Source organism: Lactuca serriola, chromosome 8 (assembly GCF_051521515.1).
Source record: "Lactuca serriola cultivar US96UC23 chromosome 8, Lser_US96UC23_V15, whole genome shotgun sequence".
Lineage (NCBI taxonomy): Eukaryota > Viridiplantae > Streptophyta > Magnoliopsida > Asterales > Asteraceae > Lactuca > Lactuca serriola.
The window spans coordinates 66,066,711-66,087,415 of record NC_136415.1 but is presented as its reverse complement, the minus strand read 5'-3'; the positions used below and the strand labels follow the sequence as shown (position 1 = coordinate 66,087,415).

At 32.4% G+C, this 20,705-nt stretch overlaps 3 protein-coding genes and 1 long non-coding RNA gene across 7 annotated transcripts; 3 read left to right on the top strand and 1 right to left on the bottom strand.

Moving 5' to 3' along the window:
- The first annotated feature begins 3,820 nt into the window (after positions 1 to 3,820).
- LOC145066130 (glucan endo-1,3-beta-glucosidase 3-like) lies at positions 3,821 to 8,055 on the top strand. The gene is made up of 3 exons (XM_079013312.1): positions 3,821 to 4,347; positions 6,257 to 7,538; positions 7,644 to 8,055. Exons 1-3 carry the CDS (start codon positions 4,287 to 4,289, stop codon positions 7,786 to 7,788), a joined length of 1,488 nt encoding a protein of 495 aa, XP_078869438.1. The 5' UTR covers positions 3,821 to 4,286; the 3' UTR covers positions 7,789 to 8,055.
- A 953-nt stretch (positions 8,056 to 9,008) lies between these two features.
- Positions 9,009 to 10,225, bottom strand: LOC145066969 (uncharacterized). The gene is made up of 2 exons (XM_079014203.1): positions 9,517 to 10,225; positions 9,009 to 9,295 (listed from the first exon to the last, which is right to left on the bottom strand). The coding sequence occupies exons 1-2, from the start codon at positions 10,223 to 10,225 to the stop codon at positions 9,009 to 9,011; spliced, it is 996 nt and encodes a 331-aa protein (XP_078870329.1).
- Positions 10,226 to 12,069: 1,844 nt separating this feature from the next.
- Positions 12,070 to 14,943, top strand: LOC145068482 (kirola-like). Its single transcript, XM_079015454.1, has 2 exons — positions 12,070 to 12,312; positions 14,477 to 14,943. The coding sequence occupies exons 1-2, from the start codon at positions 12,126 to 12,128 to the stop codon at positions 14,743 to 14,745; spliced, it is 456 nt and encodes a 151-aa protein (XP_078871580.1). The 5' UTR covers positions 12,070 to 12,125; the 3' UTR covers positions 14,746 to 14,943.
- A 3,740-nt stretch (positions 14,944 to 18,683) lies between these two features.
- On the top strand, positions 18,684 to 20,448 carry LOC145071437 (uncharacterized). Of its 4 annotated transcripts, none has more exons than XR_013690461.1 (4): positions 18,693 to 18,848; positions 19,009 to 19,163; positions 19,907 to 19,965; positions 20,046 to 20,448. It is a non-coding gene; the product is annotated as an uncharacterized LOC145071437 (long non-coding RNA). The 4 variants fall into 4 exon arrangements; XR_013690462.1 differs by having other exon boundaries at positions 18,693 to 19,163; positions 20,046 to 20,220; positions 20,295 to 20,448; XR_013690460.1 differs by having other exon boundaries at positions 18,684 to 19,441.
- The last annotated feature ends 257 nt before the right edge of the window (positions 20,449 to 20,705 follow it).

Genomic DNA, 20,705 nt, shown 5'->3' with positions numbered 1-20,705 from the left:
TTCTCATGGTAACTAAGACCTTCCGGTCGCACATATAACTCATACTCATATCGCATCCCTACTCATACGGATCACATATCATATAATTACTTATCCATAACACATAAGACCTTCCGGTCACACGTATATCTCATGCTCATATCGTAACATAAATCTACAATAAAGTAATCAACAACTATCTGACTTTCTATCCGGTAAAGGGGCCGACCTTGGTGCCTTAGACCTCATCGATATAGTGAGGATAACTCACCTGCAATTGCCGACTTGAAGGATTAAGACCACGCTGCTCCGACCACCAACACGAACTCCACCACTGATCATTACCAAATAACCAAACCAATAAATACAAATAATTACCAAAATACCCCTGGAAGTCAAACTGGTCAACCCTTGGTCAAAGTCAAAGTCCTCAGTCAAAGTCAACCTTCCTGACTAACTCTACTCGCCGAGTCAACCCGCTGACTCGTCGAGTCCCTATACTATGAGAAACCCCATATCACGACTCAACTCGCCGAGTCAACCCGATGACTCGTCGAGTTCCTATGCTCTGAAAACTCCCATGCCTCGACTATACTCGCCGAGTTACCCCGAGACTCGCCGAGTCCAAGAATCTTCGAGTCCTATCCTGTTCAACACACCGAGTCGTCCCTCGACTTACTGATTCACGACTTAACCAGAAAAGTTAGGGTCCTACGACCAGACTCGCCGAGTCCAAGAACAGACTCGCCGATTCCAAGGCAATCTTCAACAGACTCGCCGAGTTGTTCTTCAAACTCGTCGAGTCCATGCTCATGTTCATACAACTCGCCGAGTACACCCATGTGACTCGCCGAATACCTCTAATTCTTAACCCATATAGTGGCCTTCCAAGTCATGCAAGGGCTCCAATCCATGGATCTACTCTTCTACAAGCCATCCGTCACGTAAAGTGGCACACTTTACGTGAATCCAAGGAGATCTAAGCCATAAACACTCAAGGCTAGGGTTTGGGACAAGAAGGCTTCACCAACAACTCAAGGACAGGGACTTTATGCACTTCTGAATCATCTCAATCCCGGATCTGAGGTAGCAACCTCATATCCATCCTCTAAACCCAACATAACACTAGATATGCTCCCAAAACTTCCACAAATGATAGATCTAGATGCATAAAAGCTCAAGCAACGAATTATTACCTCAAAAGAAAGCTCCAACTGAAGAATAATCCCAATCTATGCAAAGCCCCTTTCTCTAATCCTCTAAATCTTCAAAATCTCTTCACCAATCACTTCTCAAAGCTCCAATTTGCTCTCCAGTGCTCTCACCAACGGATCTAGGGTTTTCTGGACTTCAAAGGGGACTAAGGGGACTGAAGGGAGGACATTAAGTCCTTTAAATAGGGTGCAATCCCGAAGATTAGGGATTTTCTCTCTTCAGCACTAACTCGCCGAGTGTAGCCGCCGACTCGCCGAGTTGGCCACTTAACACGCGACCAGAATCGCGACTCAACTCACCGAGTCTACCAATGGACTCGCCGAGTTGACCATCCTTATTTACACTTTGAACCCAGAACTTGCACTTCTGAACTTGGGATGTTACAAAAATAACACGATTCAAAAAAAAAATCCCAAAAAAAACATTTTGATAATTCAATTTTACGATAATTTTGTTGGTATTCACTAAAATTGTCATAAAATTGATTTTTTTTATTTATTTAAAAATGAATCATGATGATGTTTTTTTAAGAATTTTTTTCTTATGATTCATCTTATTTTTGAACTAATGATTCATTTCGTTTGTTTGTTAAAAAAATATGTATAGAAAAATTTTCTTATATTCGTACCGAAAATTTCCTTTTTATTTGTTCTTGATATATATATATATATATATATATATATATATATATATATATATATATATATATATATATATAGGGTTAGGTTATTTTGTTTTCACTATCTATTGTGTGAATGTATGATTATTGATTCTGGGCCAATCATTTTAGTTATTTTAAGAAAGTAATTAATGCATATTACATGTTGAAGATATAATGGATATTAATTACATCTTCAACATTTAATATGAATTAATTACTTTCTTAAAATAACTAAAATGATTGGTCCAGAATCAATCATACATGCACACAATAGATACTGAAAACATTTAAACCTAAATCTCTCTCTCTCTCTCTCTCTCTCTATATATATATATATATATATATATATATATATATATATGAAGGGGATAATGACTTAAAAGGGTAATGTACTTTTCGATTATAAACATTTGGTCATTGAGTTAATATTTTTTGTCCACATTTGTCCTTAAACTTGTTTAACTTTACACATTCAGTCTTTATATCCGGTTACTATAGGTAAACCAAAAAAAAAAAAAACTTAATAGGGTAATATATTTTCACTTTGTGCACATTTTCTCCTTAATATTTTCTTTTGCACATTTAGTGCTTAATATATTTTTTTTTGTTGCAAAGTAAGTCTGTTGTTTTTGTACACATTCGATACTTATGATCGATTTCTTTAGGTATTTCTCACGACATCCTACGTGGGACGATCGTTAATTAGGTGTTTGAGGCTGTTTATGCTTATGGCCACCACGATCTCATGTGCTTAGTTGCTTAGGACTTGTGTTTCCCTTAGGTATTGTTTTGTGAACATCGTATCTTATTCATACGATCTCAAATTTTAATTATCTTTATATCCACATGTTCATATTTGTTGTGTTCTGAACGTTGTAGCTTATTCATATAATCTTAGATTTTAACAATCTTTATATCCACGCGTTCAAATTTTTACGATCTTTATATACATGCGTTTTTATGAATGTATGTATGAACATTTTTTTTATAAAATCGTAAGTAAAAATATATTACTCTTTTACAAGATTAATCTAAACAAAAATTATGGTAGACTCAAATATGAACGCGTGTATATAAAGATCGATAAAATCTGAGATGGTATGAAGAAGTTACGATGTTTAGAACACAAGATCTAAGCACCAAGCAATCGAGGTCGTAGTGACCATAAGCATGAACAACCCTAAACACCTCATTAAAAAGTAAAGTTTAAAATTGATCAATATTTAATTAATATTTAAGAAATTATGAATATTTTAAAAATAACATTTGAAAAAAATAATATAAATAAATATGAAAAATATAATTGCTATTAAAAGTTAGGAAAATAACTTATCAGGGTAATCACATTTAGACAACCTTTTTTTTTGTACACATTTAACCAATTAAGTTGTTAATTTGTTCACATATTATCATTGTCACTTGGTATAGTCGGTGACAATGACAATATGTGAACATATATAACAAGTTAAATGATAAAATATGTATAAAAATAAAGAAGTTACCTAAATATGAACAAAACGACAAAAATATTACCCTGATAAGTCATTTACCCTTTTTAAAATGATGCTCCTTTTTTGTTGGTAACTAAGGTTGTATGATACGGGCAACCAAAAAAACGCCGTTGAATTGTGAGACAAATTTCAGGGGTGGTGTTCCAACTCACAATGCCATTGTGAGGCAAAATTAAAGAAGAAAAACAGAAGAAACGCCCCGTTTCACCCGGTGGTAACGAGCACGAATTGTAACACGACGAGAAGCAACGAGTAGGGGGCGGTGTTCCCCCGTCACGATGGCGTTTCCGACTTCCACCTCAGCAACGTTACTTCTCGTTGCGTCCGATACCGCGTTCTTCTCAAAGTCAAGCATAATTCTTTTAAATATAAGTTTTGTAAAATGGTATGATCATAGATTGTAGATGCTTTTACAAAGGGTTACCTTTGAAAGTACAAACTAATTGAAGGGTTCTTCTTGTAGTTCTACAATCAAAATGCCCTCCTCCCTTTCTCTCCCTCTCCACAACATTCTGTCCCACCCTCACTCTTGGTTGGCTCTTCGAATCCTCAAAAAAGCCTCCCCACTTTTTCTAAATTTCCCACATGGGATCTTGATGTCGAGCTTCCATTATTGATCTTCATAGGTTCTCTGAAGTTTTCTAGATCACAACTATCTCTTTACTCTCTAAAAACCCTCGTTACTTTCTCTCTCTATATTCCCACGTGCCTTCTTGAGGTTGCGAGCTTCAATTCTGTCGCTAATCTGGAATGATTCTTTGAAGATTTGCGTATTCATCAAGATCTAAATATCTATGTCGGTTCATCAATATTACAAATGGTCATCAATATCTAAACTCCTTTATGGGTTCTTGAGATCGAGTTTCCATTACTGACCTTAAATGGTTGTTTGAAGATTTGGGTGTTAATCAAGATTACAAATGTTCATCAATATCTTCATTATTCTGCTGCTTCTTCCTTTGGCTGTTTCAGCTGACCAAGGTCAACTCTTTTCTCCATTGACTTGTTTGGTATTTTATTTTTCGGGTAATCGTTTAAATTTGAGCTTGATTCTGGTTTCATACAATCTTGTGAAATATTTTTAATGATTCCATTATAAAAATCATTTTTTTTTCTAAATTTTGTACACAATGTTCTTTAATACCTTTGTTCCTTGTACCCTTTTAAGCAATTTCGATAAAGACCCGAAACATGACTCGATCTAGTCTAGACAAGTCTCATAAGTCACAACCCATTTAATATTTTAGAATCTAACCATGTGACTGCGTCTATAGAGTGACAATAATTCGTTGTAGTAAATTTATAATTAATATACACATTTATTGTTAAATTGACTATACATATTAACATATAAAAAGAAGAAAAAGAAGAATGTATGTGTACACATGTCGATAAGTATCATTTTTGGACCTTATTCGCACTTCTTGAATCAAAAAGGTTTTTACCTTTCCCTATATTCTGTTTGGTAGAAGAAATTATTATTATTATTATTATTATTATTATTATTATTATTATTATTATTGAGTTTAAGATTATTTTTTTCATATTAGTATGTGTATAAGTCTCCGTGTTTTGCATTCAGACATTATATTTGACCAAAAAATGTGCAAATATCATCCACTAAATGTTATATAAAAATTTACTTTAATGAAATGTAAATCGATACATTACATCAAACTTGATGTTTTGTTATACTTAAACATAAAGTAATTCATTTGAACCATTATGATCAATGAAACTAAGTTTGTAGGATTTTAATTAAATCACATAATTTATTAAGGAGAACATCAAAAATATATCAAAATTATGGAAAGGTTTTAACAAATTGACCATTGTTCGCTTTTTACACAAATGCCGAACGCAAAATTGTTTTTAAATGTTTTCAAATAAAAAATACTTCAAAAAAGAAAAAAGAAAAAAGATTAAAATATATCACTTTCGCAAATCACAATGATTTGAAAAGTTTAAGAATGTTATGAAGAATTTCACAATTCTGAGAATTTAATTTAAAGAAAATCATCCACAAAAAAATTCGCACAAAAAATATAATTGATTAAATAAATTTCTCTACTTTGGTCAATTTTGTTATAATCTTATTATTAATATAAAAAAATAAAATTAATTTACATAAATCCATTATTTCAATATCTCTATTTGCAATAAAAGTATAATGTTACTTTATCCATAGAGTATCTTCAAACATCAATGGGAGGTTAATAATATTCAATGTTTGAAGATTATTAATATTATTAATTTGTTATATTGTCCTTTGGTGCTATTAATAATTTTTCTCCTCTATCGTCTTATTAACGTTCTTTCTTTTAGAATACTTAACCGTTAAGTTAATTACTTAATTCCTTAGTTTGTTGGTATTAATTTGTTTTACATATGTGGCATCTTATCATTAACTAATGATAACATGTATTTGTTTTATTCAAAAAGGTCAAAATCTATAAACTATTTGATTATGTTTATGGTTTACTCTTTATTTGATTGTTTTTATGGTTTAATCTTTATATCTTCGTTATGCCAACGAAATTCACTTAAGTTTGTTACGATTTATTTGGCGTGTCATTGTTAGTATGGTTTTTAATCTTTGTTAAATAAACTAGTTTTATAAAATGTTACATAGACTATCTTTTTAGGATAACAACTAGTTTTTATCGATTAAATTTTCAAATATTAGCTAGTTTTTCATATTATAATTAGCTTTTCAACTAGCTTTTACATAAAAATGAACATAATTTACCTTATTTTTTAGCTAATTACAATTTAGTAAACTATTTACAAACCAACTTTTTAATAATCTACTTGATCTAACTTAATAAGAATCTGTAAAAATAAAAACTGGTGTTCATAAAACGTATACTTTCTGTGTTTTTGATTGCAGATGCCTTCATCGGAGTAAACATAGGCACAGCCCTCTCCGACATGCCAAACCCAACCCAAGTCGTAGTCCTTCTGAAATCTCAACAAATCCGCCATGTCCGCCTCTACGACGCCGATCCGGCCATGCTCCTAGCCCTCTCCGGCAGCGGAATCCAAGTCACAGTCACCGTTCCCAACCAACAACTCCTCGCCATCGCTCAATCCAACGCCACCGCCGCCAATTGGGTATCCCGTAACATCCTCCCACACATCACCACCACCAACATCACCGCCATTTCAGTCGGAAACGAAGTCCTCACCACCACCCCAAACACCGCATCCATCCTAGTCTCCGCCTTAAAATACATCCATTCCGCCCTAATCGCCGCCAGTCTAGACTCTCAAATCAAAGTCTCCACCGTCCATTCTTCCTCCATTATCCTCGATTCCTTCCCTCCGTCGCAAGCCTTCTTTAATCGGACATGGGAACCTGTAATGGTTTCATTGCTAGAATTCCTCCAATCCACCGACTCATACCTCATGCTTAACGTCTACCCGTATTCCGATTACATCCAATCAAACGGCGCAATTCCGTTGGACTACGCCCTATTCCGCCCTCTCACGCCGGAAAAAGAAGCCATCGATTCCAACACCCTTTTACACTACACAAACGTCTTCGACGCTGTGGTGGATGCAGCGTATTTCGCGATGTTGTATCTAAACTACACAAACATTCCGATCGTTGTAACGGAATCCGGTTGGCCATCAAAAGGTGATTCCAACGAACCAGACGCCACCCTCGATAACGCCAATACCTACAACAGTAACTTGATCAAACATGTTTTAAACACCACCGGAACTCCAAAACACCCCGGAGTAGCCACCAGTACGTACATCTACGAGCTTTATAACGAAGATTTGAAACCGGGATCGGTGTCGGAAAAAAACTGGGGGCTTTTTGATTCAAATGGGAAGCCGGTTTATGTGCTTCATTTGATTGATTCTGGGTCTGTGTTAGCGAATGACACCACCGACGAGACTTATTGTGTGGCTAAGAAAGACGCCGACAAGAAGATGTTGCAGGCGGCGTTGGACTGGGCGTGTGGGCCGGGGAAGGTGAATTGTTCGGTGATGTTGCAGGGTGAACCGTGTTATGAGCCGGATACGGTGGTGGCACATGCGACTTACGCTTTTGATTCTTATTATCACCGGATGGCCATGGCTGACGGAACCTGCAACTTCAATGGCGTCGCAACCATTTCAACCACTAATCCAAGTCGCGATGGTTGTACTTTTCCGGGAAGGTAAAAAGAATACAAGATCATCTTTTTAGTATTTGTTAATTCGTTTGTGTGATTGTGAAGGGATATAAATACGTACTTCAAGTTTTCTTTTTGATGTTTTTTTAGTGGTGGGAGTAATGGAAGCTTCATCAATGGAACATCTGTGGCTCCGTCTACGAATTCTACCACATCGGTAGGGTTTTCAGTGTTGGATTCTGTTTCTTTCGTTCGAGTTTTTGGTGCATGTCTCTGGACGATGGCATTTTTGTAAATTGTACGTTTGTAGTTTGTTGATTTTAGTTTGTAGAGACAAGTGAAGCCATGCAAAAAATGTACTTTCTTTTGATGGTATTCGATTCTTGCTAACGTTTTACTAGATTAGATAGTTGTTATCAGTTATGTCGACAGAATTAGGTGAGTCACATAACATTAATTTGGGATGATGTACTTGCTTTTGAAATTGGTGGGACTTCTCTTGTAGTGAGAGATGTATTAATATAAGTCATAAGAAGTCAATTCATTTTTGTAAGAAATTAAATAGTGTTGCTTGAAAACTGTTTTAAATTGGGTCAAATAATTGATCACTTTCATCATCAATTAATATCAAACAACTGGTTTAACAATTTCTCATTTATTTATTTTTTCAACATTGTCGCAAGAAACAATAACATTTTCTATAGTTTCAACATCATAATTTCTGTAAGACAAAAAAGAATTTTGAACAACTCTTCTAACAAAAGAAGTGGGATTCCGTCCAAAGGTTAGTTTCTCTTGTTCGTAAATCACAAGGAAATAAGACTTCCGTTTATATGAAGTCAAAGGTGTTATCAAGTGTACCAATCTCGTAATTTTATACAAAGTATATAGATATATCCCAAATCATAGTCTTCCTATTTTGGAATGAAATGTCTATGTAAAAGATCATCATGATGAATAGCTATCCCCTTTTAGATTGTTTGAATTTATACATTTTATCACCATATATTATTCTTCTTAGGGGGTGTGGGGAACGGTCACAACCAATCATTGAAAAAGTGTTATCACCTCAGCGTCACGTTAGCTCACTACTAACCCACTAGACATTTGCAATAGTTACCACTAATATATATATATATATATATATATATATATATATATATATATATATATATATATATATATATATATATATATATATATATTGTAACATATAATAAATAAAAAACATAATTTATAACATAAATAATTTTTTTTATTTTTTATTTTTTGTAACATTATAATAAATAAAAAACATAATTTATAACATAAATAATTTTTTTTATTTTTTTATTTTTTGTAACATTATATTAAATAAAAAACATAATTTATAACGTAAATAAATTTTTTGAAAACACAAAAAAATAAAACCACATTTCATTAATTAAAAACATAGAAATTTAAAACCTATTTTACTAAAATAAATATAAAACATTATACTACTTAATTAAAAAACATAAAAACCATAGACAAATACTACTCGTCGTCATCGTCGTCATCGCCCTCATCCGCCTCGCCGTCACCGTCTGCATTCGCATCGTCATCATCGCCCTCATCCTCTTCGTCTTCATCTTCATTTCCCCATTGGAGTTGTCTTCCCCATATGTGTTCGGTTAAATCGTGATGTGTTTTACGATTTTGTATTTCCAAAACCCTAGAGAAGTATGTCGGGCTGCCAACTTGTGTTACTACAGGTAGATTAAGTATAACATACCCGGTATATGAACAAATAGTCCTGCCCTCTTCTTCTATATTATCATGTTCTATAAAATAACAAAAGCTGTCAACATCATAGTTAGTTTTGCCCTATCCCATGTCTGTGCTGGATGTTTGATTATGTGTCACTTTTGTTTTACGACTCCAAACGCTCGTTCCACATCCTTCCGTGCAGATTCCTGTGCTAACTTGAACATTTTTTGTTTTTCATCGGTTGGAAATGAATATTATTTGACAAATGTAGCATACTTTGGATATATCCCATCACGTAGGTAATACTCATACTTATATTCATTTCCATTCACAGCGTATGACATGTCTGGTGCTTTACCCTGCAAAATATTGTTAAATAACGGAGACGCTTGAAGCACATTTAGGTCATTGTTGGACCCCGCCAAACCAAAAAATGCATGCAAAAACCATTTGTCTTGTGATACAAGCGTCTCTAATATAACAGTCGGGACCCCATAATCATCCCGCGTAAATTGACCACGCCACGCATTGGGACAATTTGTCCACTCCCAATGTGTACAATCAATACTAGAAAGCATCCTTGGAAAACCATGTTTAGCTTGATGCGCGGCATACAACTCTTCGACATCACTGTTAGTCGGATGTCGCAAGTATATGTCACGGTAAAACTCTATAACATACTCACAGAATAGATATGTACATTCTCGACCCGTCTTCTCATACATTTTCAAATACTCATCTGATGCGTTTGCGGTTATTCCGTATGCCAATTGTCTAAAAGCAGTCGTCCATTTTTGTATTGTAGTAAAACCATGCTGACCACTGGCATCCCATCGTAATTGGAAAAACACATAATTATGTTCCAAATCTCTAGTTATACGTAAGAATAAATTTCTACTAATACGAAAACGTTCTTCAAATTTCGATAGATCATATAAACCATCAGGGGGAAAATAATCACGTACCAAAAGTTCATTTGCCGTTTTCGATCCCAGTTGATCCATTTTCTATGTTTCTTCTCGCCGTGTGAATTTTCGCCTCTCTCACGAACCATATCTTGTGCCGCAGACAATAGTTTGTGCAATACCATCTCGTTATTAGAATCGTCATCAATTTTTTGTTGAATGTGTGTGTTTGATTTGAAATAATTTGTGTGTTTTGTTTTGAAAAATATATGTAAAGTGGATGTATATATATAGAGAGAGTAAATTAAAAATAAAAAAACATATATTTTTTATTCAATACTTTCAAACGGTCGAAAATTGACCAACCAATCCCTTTCTTCGTCTTCTTCCGTCTTCTTCTTCACATCACAACCATCACACCATTAAGGGGGGGGGGGGTGTTCACGCATGGAGAGGCCCTCCACGTAAGCATCTCACGCATGGAGACCTCTCCACTCCCGGAAACCTTAAGTTCTTCACTATTAAACAAAACTTATCATGTTGTTCCAATACACTAGTACACCGACTTAACGAAACAAGTTTAACACCGCTATCAATTATGATTAGTCTATTAATATTTTCTACATTAGTCTTTTTTAAAATACAACTTTAACTGAGCTTTTTCATAACACATTTGTAAATCTCCTTGTCGATAAATGCTTGGTTGAAAAAAATTCAATGCTTCTGTTAAAATCATTGGTTATACTATCAATATAATATTAACAAATATCATACCCCTCAAATATAGGTAAAATATGGTTAGGGATGTTTTGGTCGACATATGTAAGCGTACTGGGGTTTCCACCAAGAAAGAGACTCCTGTGAATTTTATGACTGACTCGACAGAAGGAAGGTCAACCCTTAAACCGGCTGACCTTTTGATTTTTTGATGGGTTGGAGGGAAATACGCATGTATGGACCTTACATGGGTATCCTCTCTCGTAAGTTTGAGGGTCGGAGGTTTCATGACTGGACATACTGCATTAAAAGCTGCTACATGCAAGGTCACCAAACATGAGAAACCGTGATCAACTTGTATTCATACCATTTGCATTTTATATGTTTGGTTTTCTTGCGTCGGATGCGGTGGAGCTTCTTAGTTGAGTACAACGGATCATGCATAGCAATGTTATATTCTCTAGATCTATGGATGTAGTCTTCAAAAGAATTGACTTTACCACAGAAAAAGGCTTAGTGACACAACTTGTTGCCCGTTGCTTTCTCATTCTTTGTACGATGATACCTAAAATGTATTGATTGTCTAATCAGAAAACCTAATGGTATATATATATATATATATATATATATATATATATATATATATATATATATATATATATATATATATATATATATATATAGACAAACAAAAAAAAACTTTGCAATATATAAAAATGTAAATGTCTAAGGAATATTATACAAGAGTTCACATAATTTTCCCCTTGCATCATTGTCGAGATACATTTGATGAGTTGTGTGTTTAAGTTTCTCATAAGTTTAAAGAAAGATTGGAGGTGTACTTGGTCTTGTAAGAGTACCATCTTGATTTGTACAACTTCATAATTTTTTTTCTTAATATAGCATCTATTACTAGCTTCAGGGCTACCTAGGACCACAGTTAACAATGTCATATTCCCATGTCCATTTCATGTGGAATATATAGCTTAATAATTGCGAACTTTGGAATTGCAAAACACAAGTGGAAGTGTTGATTGTTGAACCAAGCAATACCATTCAGAATTTAGATACATGTTGGTTAGATAGAGAACGAGAATATGAATATCCATCAACCCCTTATAAAAAGATGGTGGATTGCTTTTCGTACATTAATATTCTTGTTTACCTCTCAATCTGGTAAAGTAAATTGTAGATGGCTCTATATAAAGGCCTAGGGGAGGCAAGAGTTTTTCTCATCACAAAGCTTTTACCTTACAGTAGAGCTAAAACATTTTCTTGAAAAATGGGTTTATCTGGGAAGAAGGTGGCCCAAGTGGATATCAAATGCAATGCAGATGTCTTTCTTGGACTCTTCAGGTACAGGCCAAACAACTTGTCGAAGATAGCCCCCGATCACATTCTTGGATGCCAATTGGTAGAAGGCGAATGGGGTGCAATCGGATCCATAATTATCTGGAACTACAAAATTGGTACGTAATATTCGTTCCTAATTTAGGAAAACATATGAAGTTGGAACTTATCACGCTCAAGCTATCACCATGTCAGAATTAGCTCAAATATCATTTAATGTGAAGATACGATAATAATATGAAAACTATACACTTTATATATATAACTGAATATATGAACAAGTTACGATTTCAATTTGTACTATGGTTTTTCAAAGAGAAAATGACAAACTAGCCATATGTTTTAATTATTTTTCATTTACTAGTCAAAATTTTGCAATTAGCTAAAAAAAATGGCCAAAAAAACTGTAGCTAATTTAAGATGCGTGCGGTTTTGGGTAAAGTCTACGGTTTCGTCTCGGATTATAAGAAAAAATTCAATTTTTTCGACAAAACCGTAGGTGATTTACTACCTACCGTATGCTCTAAACAAAACTACTGTTTGCTATTTGAATGAGCATCAAGAACAAATCTCGCAGGTGTCATCTACTGTTTCCTTCATATAAGCTACTGTTCTTGGGATTCAATTACTTTTTCGATCAAACTACCGATCAATGCAAATAATATACCACATAATAAAATATATCATTATACATGTTAGAAAAAAAAAACAAATTAAACACCGCAAACTATAGATGTGCATGGTATGTCATCTACGGTATATAAACCGCTAATACAACATTTTGTGCATTAGTAGCTTATGCACCGTAGGTGGCATACCTCTCCTATAGTTTCAGGCTTTTTTTTTTGGTAGTTGCAATATATATATATATATATATATATATATATATATATATATATATATATATATATATATATATATATATATATATATATATATATACACCCAATTCTATTAGATTTTAAGATAAACGATAGAAAGCAAATAAAAATTGAAGTTTATGAGAAAAAAACAAGTTGTTTCCGGTCGTCATTGACAGCGTTTCTTTAGCTTCAAACACTAAAAAATGACCTAAATAAATTTTTTTAACTTTATATATAATGGGCTAATGGCCTCGAAACTGTAGATGGGCTCCAAAACCATAACATATTACCCATAAACTATATGTAATTAGCTCAGTATATGACTAAACCATAGGTTATAAGAGGAAACCATAGGCTTTATTAATCGTATATAGAGCTGGCAAAAATCGACCCAACCTGAACCCAACCCAAAATTAACGGGTTGGGTTAAGATTTTAAACCTATTTAATTTAAATGGGTCAACTCGTCTAACCTATTTAATTAAATAGGTTGGGTTGGGTAAAAATTATCAACCCGTTTTCAACCCGTCAACTCATTTAACTTTAATATATATATATATATATATATATATATATATATATATATATATATATATATATATATATATATATATATATATAATTTAATATTATTTGTATATTATCATGTATTAATCAAAGTATTAATTTGTAAATTATAATATTGCTTTATTATTATCTATGTTTAATAAAATTCAATCCAAATTTCCATCCTTTTTTTAGCACCGATAATACTGGTCACTCTCTAAATTCACATTGAAACTAAACATTTTTAATGTTTTTTGAACAATATATTTGTATTTATGAATTACGATTGTGCTTTTGTCATAATTATGAAGTTTTATTTACGTTTTATAATTTAAATGGTATAATATTTAATTACATAATTTATTTAATTGATTTTAAATGGGTTAACTCAAGTTTAACCCACTTATTTAATAGGTTGGGTCGGGAATTACATAAACAGGTCAACCCAATGACAACCCATTTATCTAATAAGTTGGGTTGGGTTGGAAATATCAAACCCATTTAAATAAACAGCTTGGGTTGGGTTGACATTTTCAACCTAATTAATAAATGGGTTGAACCCGAACCCAACCCAGATCGACCCATTGCCACCTCTAATCGTATAATGTTTCGTTGGCTGTTTTTAGCTAAACGCTAAGTTTTGACTATTAAATGAAACGTCATTAAAAAAATAGCTAGATTTTTAATTTTCTCTTTTTGAAAAGCATTCCATGCATGCATGTTTATCTTAGGAACCCTAACATCATTAATTAATAATCCTTGTTTAGTCGTTTGTACAACTGTTTAATTAAAAGATGTCTATCTATAACCTTTTTTAATTTCTAAGACGAATCAAATAGCCTCGATTCTTTATTGTGTTTCTTGATTGTTTATAGATGGAAAGTTACTATCTTCGAAGCAAGTTCTCGAAGCTGCAGATGAAAAAAACAAATCCATCACCTACACGCCGTTAGAAGGAGATGCCATGTTGCAGATTTACAAAAGCTTAAAAGCACACATTCACTTTAGTGAAAATGGTGAAAACAACTTTGTGACATGGACGCTTGAGTATGAGAAGATAAATGAAGACGTCCCTGACCCAGATGCACTCATTGATCTTGCTTACAAAGTTACCAAAGTTGTTGAGCTTCACCTTCTCAAGTGATCCTGATATTGATCAAATGATGTTGAAGACTACAAGAAGTATAACTATATGACAATTAAAATGGGTTACAAGTTACTCATTATGTATGATTTCATGCTTATGTTCCTCTAAAGGTGATGCTTTCATGTATATTCATGGGCTTTAATTAAAGTGGTGTGTAATAAACTTAAATGCAAATGCGATTGTTGTTAATATAAACATATGGGTACTGTCATATAAATTAATAGATATAACTCAATGTTGCTATTGTTGTAGATATAGCGACATATTTTGTGTTCTCCTTTTGATGCAAGAATATCCATGTAAGATTCTGCTTATACATACGTTAACAATTGAAATAGTGAGCGATTTAATGAGATATTCGTAAAACTTTTACATAGGTTAACAATAGAAGAATTCAATAAAAAAATTATTATTAGAAAAATTCAATAGAAAATTATTATTAATCAACGAACCAAAAAAAAATACTAATGTAAAACGTCGCAATTTAAAGCAATCAAAGACAAAACCTATTTTTTTTTTCGTATAATTTTTCTAGGGCATGTTTTTTATCGAAAAAAAAAAATCGAATATACCATTATTCATGATTTTTCGTCCTCAGTTCATAGAGATCTATATTGATATACAATTTTTTTTTTGTTAAAGAAAACCCACTTCATTTATTTGTTTTTTGAAAAGTTAAAGCCTATTTTTTATCGAAAAAATTTAATAAATATATCAAAATCTATATTTTTTTGGTATTCCTTAAACATAGATACATATGGATGTAAAAAAAACCGAAATTTCAGTATAGATTCACAATGTCAATAATAATAAGTTACACTACTAGAAAAAGGAGGGATTTCCTACGAATATTTCCGAGGAAAAGGAATTTCTCGGTATTACCTACGAATTACCGAGGAAAATCTTAGGAATAACCATAAACACGCTTTCCTCGGAAATCCCTCGGCACTTTTCCTAGGATATTTATAAATACCCAACTTTCCTCGGTATTTCCTTGGTAATATTGTTTTTAACAATTTCATTCTTGTAACAAAAAAATCATATCGAGTTAATGTAGAGAATACACTCATTGTTTCTACACTTTTCCTATGAAGTTTCTACTAACTACACTTTCCTCGATATTTTCTCGGTATTTCCTACGCTTTTCCTAGGATCTTTATAAATACCCAACTTTCCTCTGTATTTCCTTAGTAATATTTTTTTAACATTTTTTTTTCTTGTAACAAAATAAATCATATCGACTTTAGTAGAGAATACAGTCATTGTTCCTACACTTTTCCTACGAATGTTGTACTTACTATACTTTCCTCGGTATTCCTTCAGTATTTCCGAGGAATGTCCTATGAACTAGCATATAAATGATCAATTTATATAGACACGTGTGTTACTTAAACAAATTAAACCATGACTGCTACTACACTTCACTACTAGAAAAGAAGTTTCCTTACTTTCCAAGGGATTTCCTAGGAATAGAATCCATTTTTTTTTTTTTTTAAATTCGATGTTGAAACGTCTTTTTTTTTGTTCAATATTTTTGTACAACATCATTATACATGACTTGTTTTTAGCTTACCAATTTATGGATGATATATACATTTGTACGTATGCACACCACCATAACACATTACTCAAAGCATTTGTTTATCATTATATATTCTATACATTGTATGTCTATATATGTATGTCTACATATGTGTATAATATAGATTTTCGTAAGATAAAGTATTTCATGTATACAAAGTTGCACAAAATATGGAACAAAAAAATAACGTTTGAACCTATAAGAATGAAAAAACGAGTTTGATTTCTAGGAAATCCCTTGGAACTTCAAATGCATTTCCTAGAAATTTGTGATGAAAAATGTATTTCCTAGGAAATCCATCGGAAGTTCCCACACTTTTCCTAGGGATTTCCTAGGAACGCAATCCATTTTCTAATATTAAAAGTTGAAACATCTATTTCTTTGTTCAATATTTTGTACAACTTCATTATACATGAAATGCTTTTAGTTTACCAAGTTATGCAGGATATATACATATGTAAATGTGCACACCACCATAACACATTACTCAAAACATTTGTTTATCATTATGTATTCTATATAGTGTATGTGTATATATGTATGTGCATAATACATACTTTTGTAAGATAAAAGTATTTCATGTATAACAAAGTTGCACAAAGTATGAGACAAATAAAAAATAATAAGAATGAAAAAATGAGTTTGATTCCTAGGAAATCCCTTGGAACTTCTTATGCATTTCCCACAAATTTGTGACGACTAATGTATTTCCTCGGAAATCCATCGGAAGTTCCCACATATTTCCTAGGGATTTCCTAGGAACGCAATCCATTTTCTAATATTAAAAGTTGAAACATCTATTTATTCGTTCAATATTTTGTACAACTTCATTATACATGAAATGCTTTTAGTTTACCAAGTTATGCATGATATATACATACGTAAATGTGCACACCACCATAACACATTACTCAAAACATTTGTTTATCATTATGTATTCTGTATAGTGTATGTGTACATATGTATGTTTATGTATGTGCATAATACATATTTTTGTAAGATAAAAGTATTTCATGTATAACAATGTTGCACAAAGTATAAAACGAATAAAAAATAATAAGAATGAAAAAATGAGTTTGATTCCTAAGAAATCCCTTGGAACTTCCTACGCATTTCCCACAAATTTGTGACGACTAATGTATTTTCTTGGAAATCCATCGGAAGTTCCCACATATTTCCTAAGGATTTCCTAGGAACAAAATCCATTTTCTAATATTAAAATATGAGACATTTATTTTTCCGTTCAATATTTTGTACAACTTCATTATACATGAATTGTTTTTAGTTTACCAAGTTATGCATGATATATACATAAGTTATGCATGATATATACATACGTAAGTGTGCACACCACCATAACACATTACTCAAAATAACACATTACTCAAAACATTTGTTTATCATTATACATTCTATATAGTGTATGTGTACACATGTATGTTTACGTATGTGCATAATACATATTTTGGTAAGATAAAAGTATTTAATGTATACGAAAGTTGCACAAAGTATGGAACAAATAAAAAATAACGACTAATCCTTTGGAAATGCGTAGGTATTTCCAAGGGATTTCCTAGGACTAAAACTTGTTTTTTGTTTTTCGGGGTTTAAACGTTGTTTTTTTTTCATTCCACGTTTAATACAACTTTGTTATACATTAAATAAATTTATCTTACTCGGTTAAATACGATATATATGTACATGCATGCGTTTACACCTTCGTAATCTATTACTCAAAAAATTCATTTTTATTTTATATTTATTTTTGTGTGTATGTGGATAATAAGTATAACTTGGTAAGTTAAAAGTATTTTGTTTATAACAAAGTTGAACAAAAAAAGAAACTAAAAAAATGGTGTTTGAACACGGAAAAATGAAAAAAGAAATTATTTCCTAGGAAATCACTCGGAAGTTCCTACGTGTTTCCGAGGAAATCACTTCCTACGTATTTCTGAGGAAACTGAATATTATTTATTATTTTTCCAACTATTTATATCGTAATCTAAATTTTTCAGCACATATTTGGATATGAAATTATTATTATTTTTTTAGTATATATATATATATATATATATATATATATATATATATATATATATATATATATACTAAAAATAATCCTAATGATGGCCGGTGTTATTTAAATAAACGAAAAAAAAAGTGTTTGATTTCCTTGATAATATTCTAAATAATGTTTGTGGTAATAATTTTAATTGAAGATAATGATAAAGTTATATAAATGTTTTAAAAGATATTCACAAACAAATGTTTCCATTTCCTTGGCATTTTCTCGGTATTTCCGAGGACCTTCCTAGGAAACGTCTAAAAATTTGACAAATTTAAATCCTAAAAGTCGCATTCTAAAAAATTCAACCATTTTCAGTTCCCCCCTAAATGCTTCGCTTCCCGGTTTTAGGTTTATCCCGAAAATCTGTGCCACCATTTTGCAATCCAATCTCTCACTAGTCACTCCTTCTCTTCGTCTCCCAGTCACATTGATCACTCACACTGGAGTAAGGTACACAGGCACTCTCTCTGATATCTCTCATCTCATTCTCTCTCCCCCCCCCCTCTCTCTCTCTCTCTCTCTCTCTCTCTCTCTCTCTCTTTCTCTCTCGTTGACCTAGCCGGCCCTCACCGCCACACCACAACTCACCATTGAAGGCGGTTTGGTGCAGCAATCGATCTGCAACCCTTCACCACCAGCCGGTTAATGTCCGGTCAACGACTTTGTTCTCCAATCTCTTCTTATGTGACTTCATCTTCTTGTGTGTCACCGCCAACGCCCTTGTCGCCTCACTCTGTCAGCATCGTTACTGCCTCCCAACGCCAGGTTTGGTTTCTGCCATTTTTTCTTTCGTTTACCCTAAATCCTAATGCTCTTTCATGAGCATCAAATCAGTTACACTTTGTATTTGGTATCTAGAAACATGTTTATCCTAACATTTTGTATTGTGGATACCAACTGTTTGAGTTTATTCCTCAAAGAACTTGTGTTTGTATAAGTCCTTATAATCTTCACATAGTGGAGATGGCAGTGAGAGAGGAATTAGATATTTCCAGAAGATGTTTAGGAATTGGAGCAGTATTGGGCTGATTTTTTTCAGCAAGGTAGGTGTTTTAGTAAAATTTTCTTGATTTTACTCCTACGATCATTGATTTGTCCTGCTTCTATTGCTATGACCAACAACAATCGTAACAGGTTATGTTATGTTATTTGTATCTAATTATTTAAACTTTAATAACAGATTATTGATATTTTGCTAATATTTGTTGAAACACCCTCTTTAAACTTATAATTTTCAAAGATTATAGGTTTTGCTAATAGGTAGAGTTAGATTAAATTAGGCTTTTATACACATATGACAACATTGTGTTTTTTCTTTTTATTAAATTTCATGCTTCTTTTAACTAAAGTCGTTGTTTGATTAAATATCTTATATTCCATATTTATTATTTGAATTGCTTTTGTTTCCTTATCTGCAATTTATATGGTTTTCTTGTAAATTGTTTTTAATATGTTTTCAAATTCTAATTCATCTTTTTTTTTTTTTTTTTTATTTCAAATCTCAACAGACTACAAATGGAGAGCAGATTACTATCAAAAGCTTGCAAGTTTTAATATACACAAAATGGTATTCTTGCTGTTTATGGTGTTTATATTTTTGGACCTGCACACGACCCTTATAATTTTGTTTGTTTATGATCTTCTCAGGCTGACAGATACAACAAGAAATGAAGATCAACAACTAAGCGTCAACTTCATGTTGTCCATTAATAATTTTATTGTGTTTTTGGTATGATGGAATGGCGAAGGGAATGAATAGAAGATTCCATTGCTGTCCAAAAATACAGTTTGGTTACCTATACAGAAAGCAATGCTACACATGGTATGGTTTTTCTAACTTTTGAAACGTTTCACTCATAATGACAAATAAATTTCAACTCTTTTGGTTTTGAATAGCAATGGACTTCTTGGTGGAGCTGTAAGATTGATCAATGCAACAAGCTTGCAATCCACCTAATTATCCTTAGATTATTGTTGTAAACACCAATACTGTTTAAAACAACTATATTATTTTATGGTTAGATATTTATATTATGTTTGTTTTTAAACCTTTGTTTAGAAGTTGTGTTGTAATGGATAATATTTTGGATTTATGTTTATCGTGTTTGTATATAAACTTCAAACAAAATTTGGTCATTTGTATTAGATTTTTTTTATATTATGGGTTGAAAAAATATTGTTTCTTGTATTCATTTTGATTTTTTTTTAAAAAAAAACTCAGGTTTCCTCGGAAATGCCTAGGAAAATCTATTATAAAAGTGTCACTAAAAAATTGTTGCAAAACTGTCAGAATAAATACTTCCTAGG

Coding starts and splice junctions, on each gene's coding strand:
- LOC145066130 (XM_079013312.1), top strand. CDS start 4,287: ATGTTCATCAATATCTTCATTATTCTGCTGCTTCTTCCTTTGGCTGTT. Junction 4,348..6,256: donor GGCTGTTTCAGCTGACCAAG/GTCAACTCTTTT, acceptor TTTTGATTGCAG/ATGCCTTCATCGGAGTAAAC. Junction 7,539..7,643: donor GGTTGTACTTTTCCGGGAAG/GTAAAAAGAATA, acceptor ATGTTTTTTTAG/TGGTGGGAGTAATGGAAGCT.
- LOC145066969 (XM_079014203.1), bottom strand. CDS start 10,225: ATGGATCAACTGGGATCGAAAACGGCAAATGAACTTTTGGTACGTGAT. Junction 9,296..9,516: donor TAAGTATGAGTATTACCTAC/GTGATGGGATAT, acceptor GTTATTTTATAG/AACATGATAATATAGAAGAA.
- LOC145068482 (XM_079015454.1), top strand. CDS start 12,126: ATGGGTTTATCTGGGAAGAAGGTGGCCCAAGTGGATATCAAATGCAAT. Junction 12,313..14,476: donor TATCTGGAACTACAAAATTG/GTACGTAATATT, acceptor GATTGTTTATAG/ATGGAAAGTTACTATCTTCG.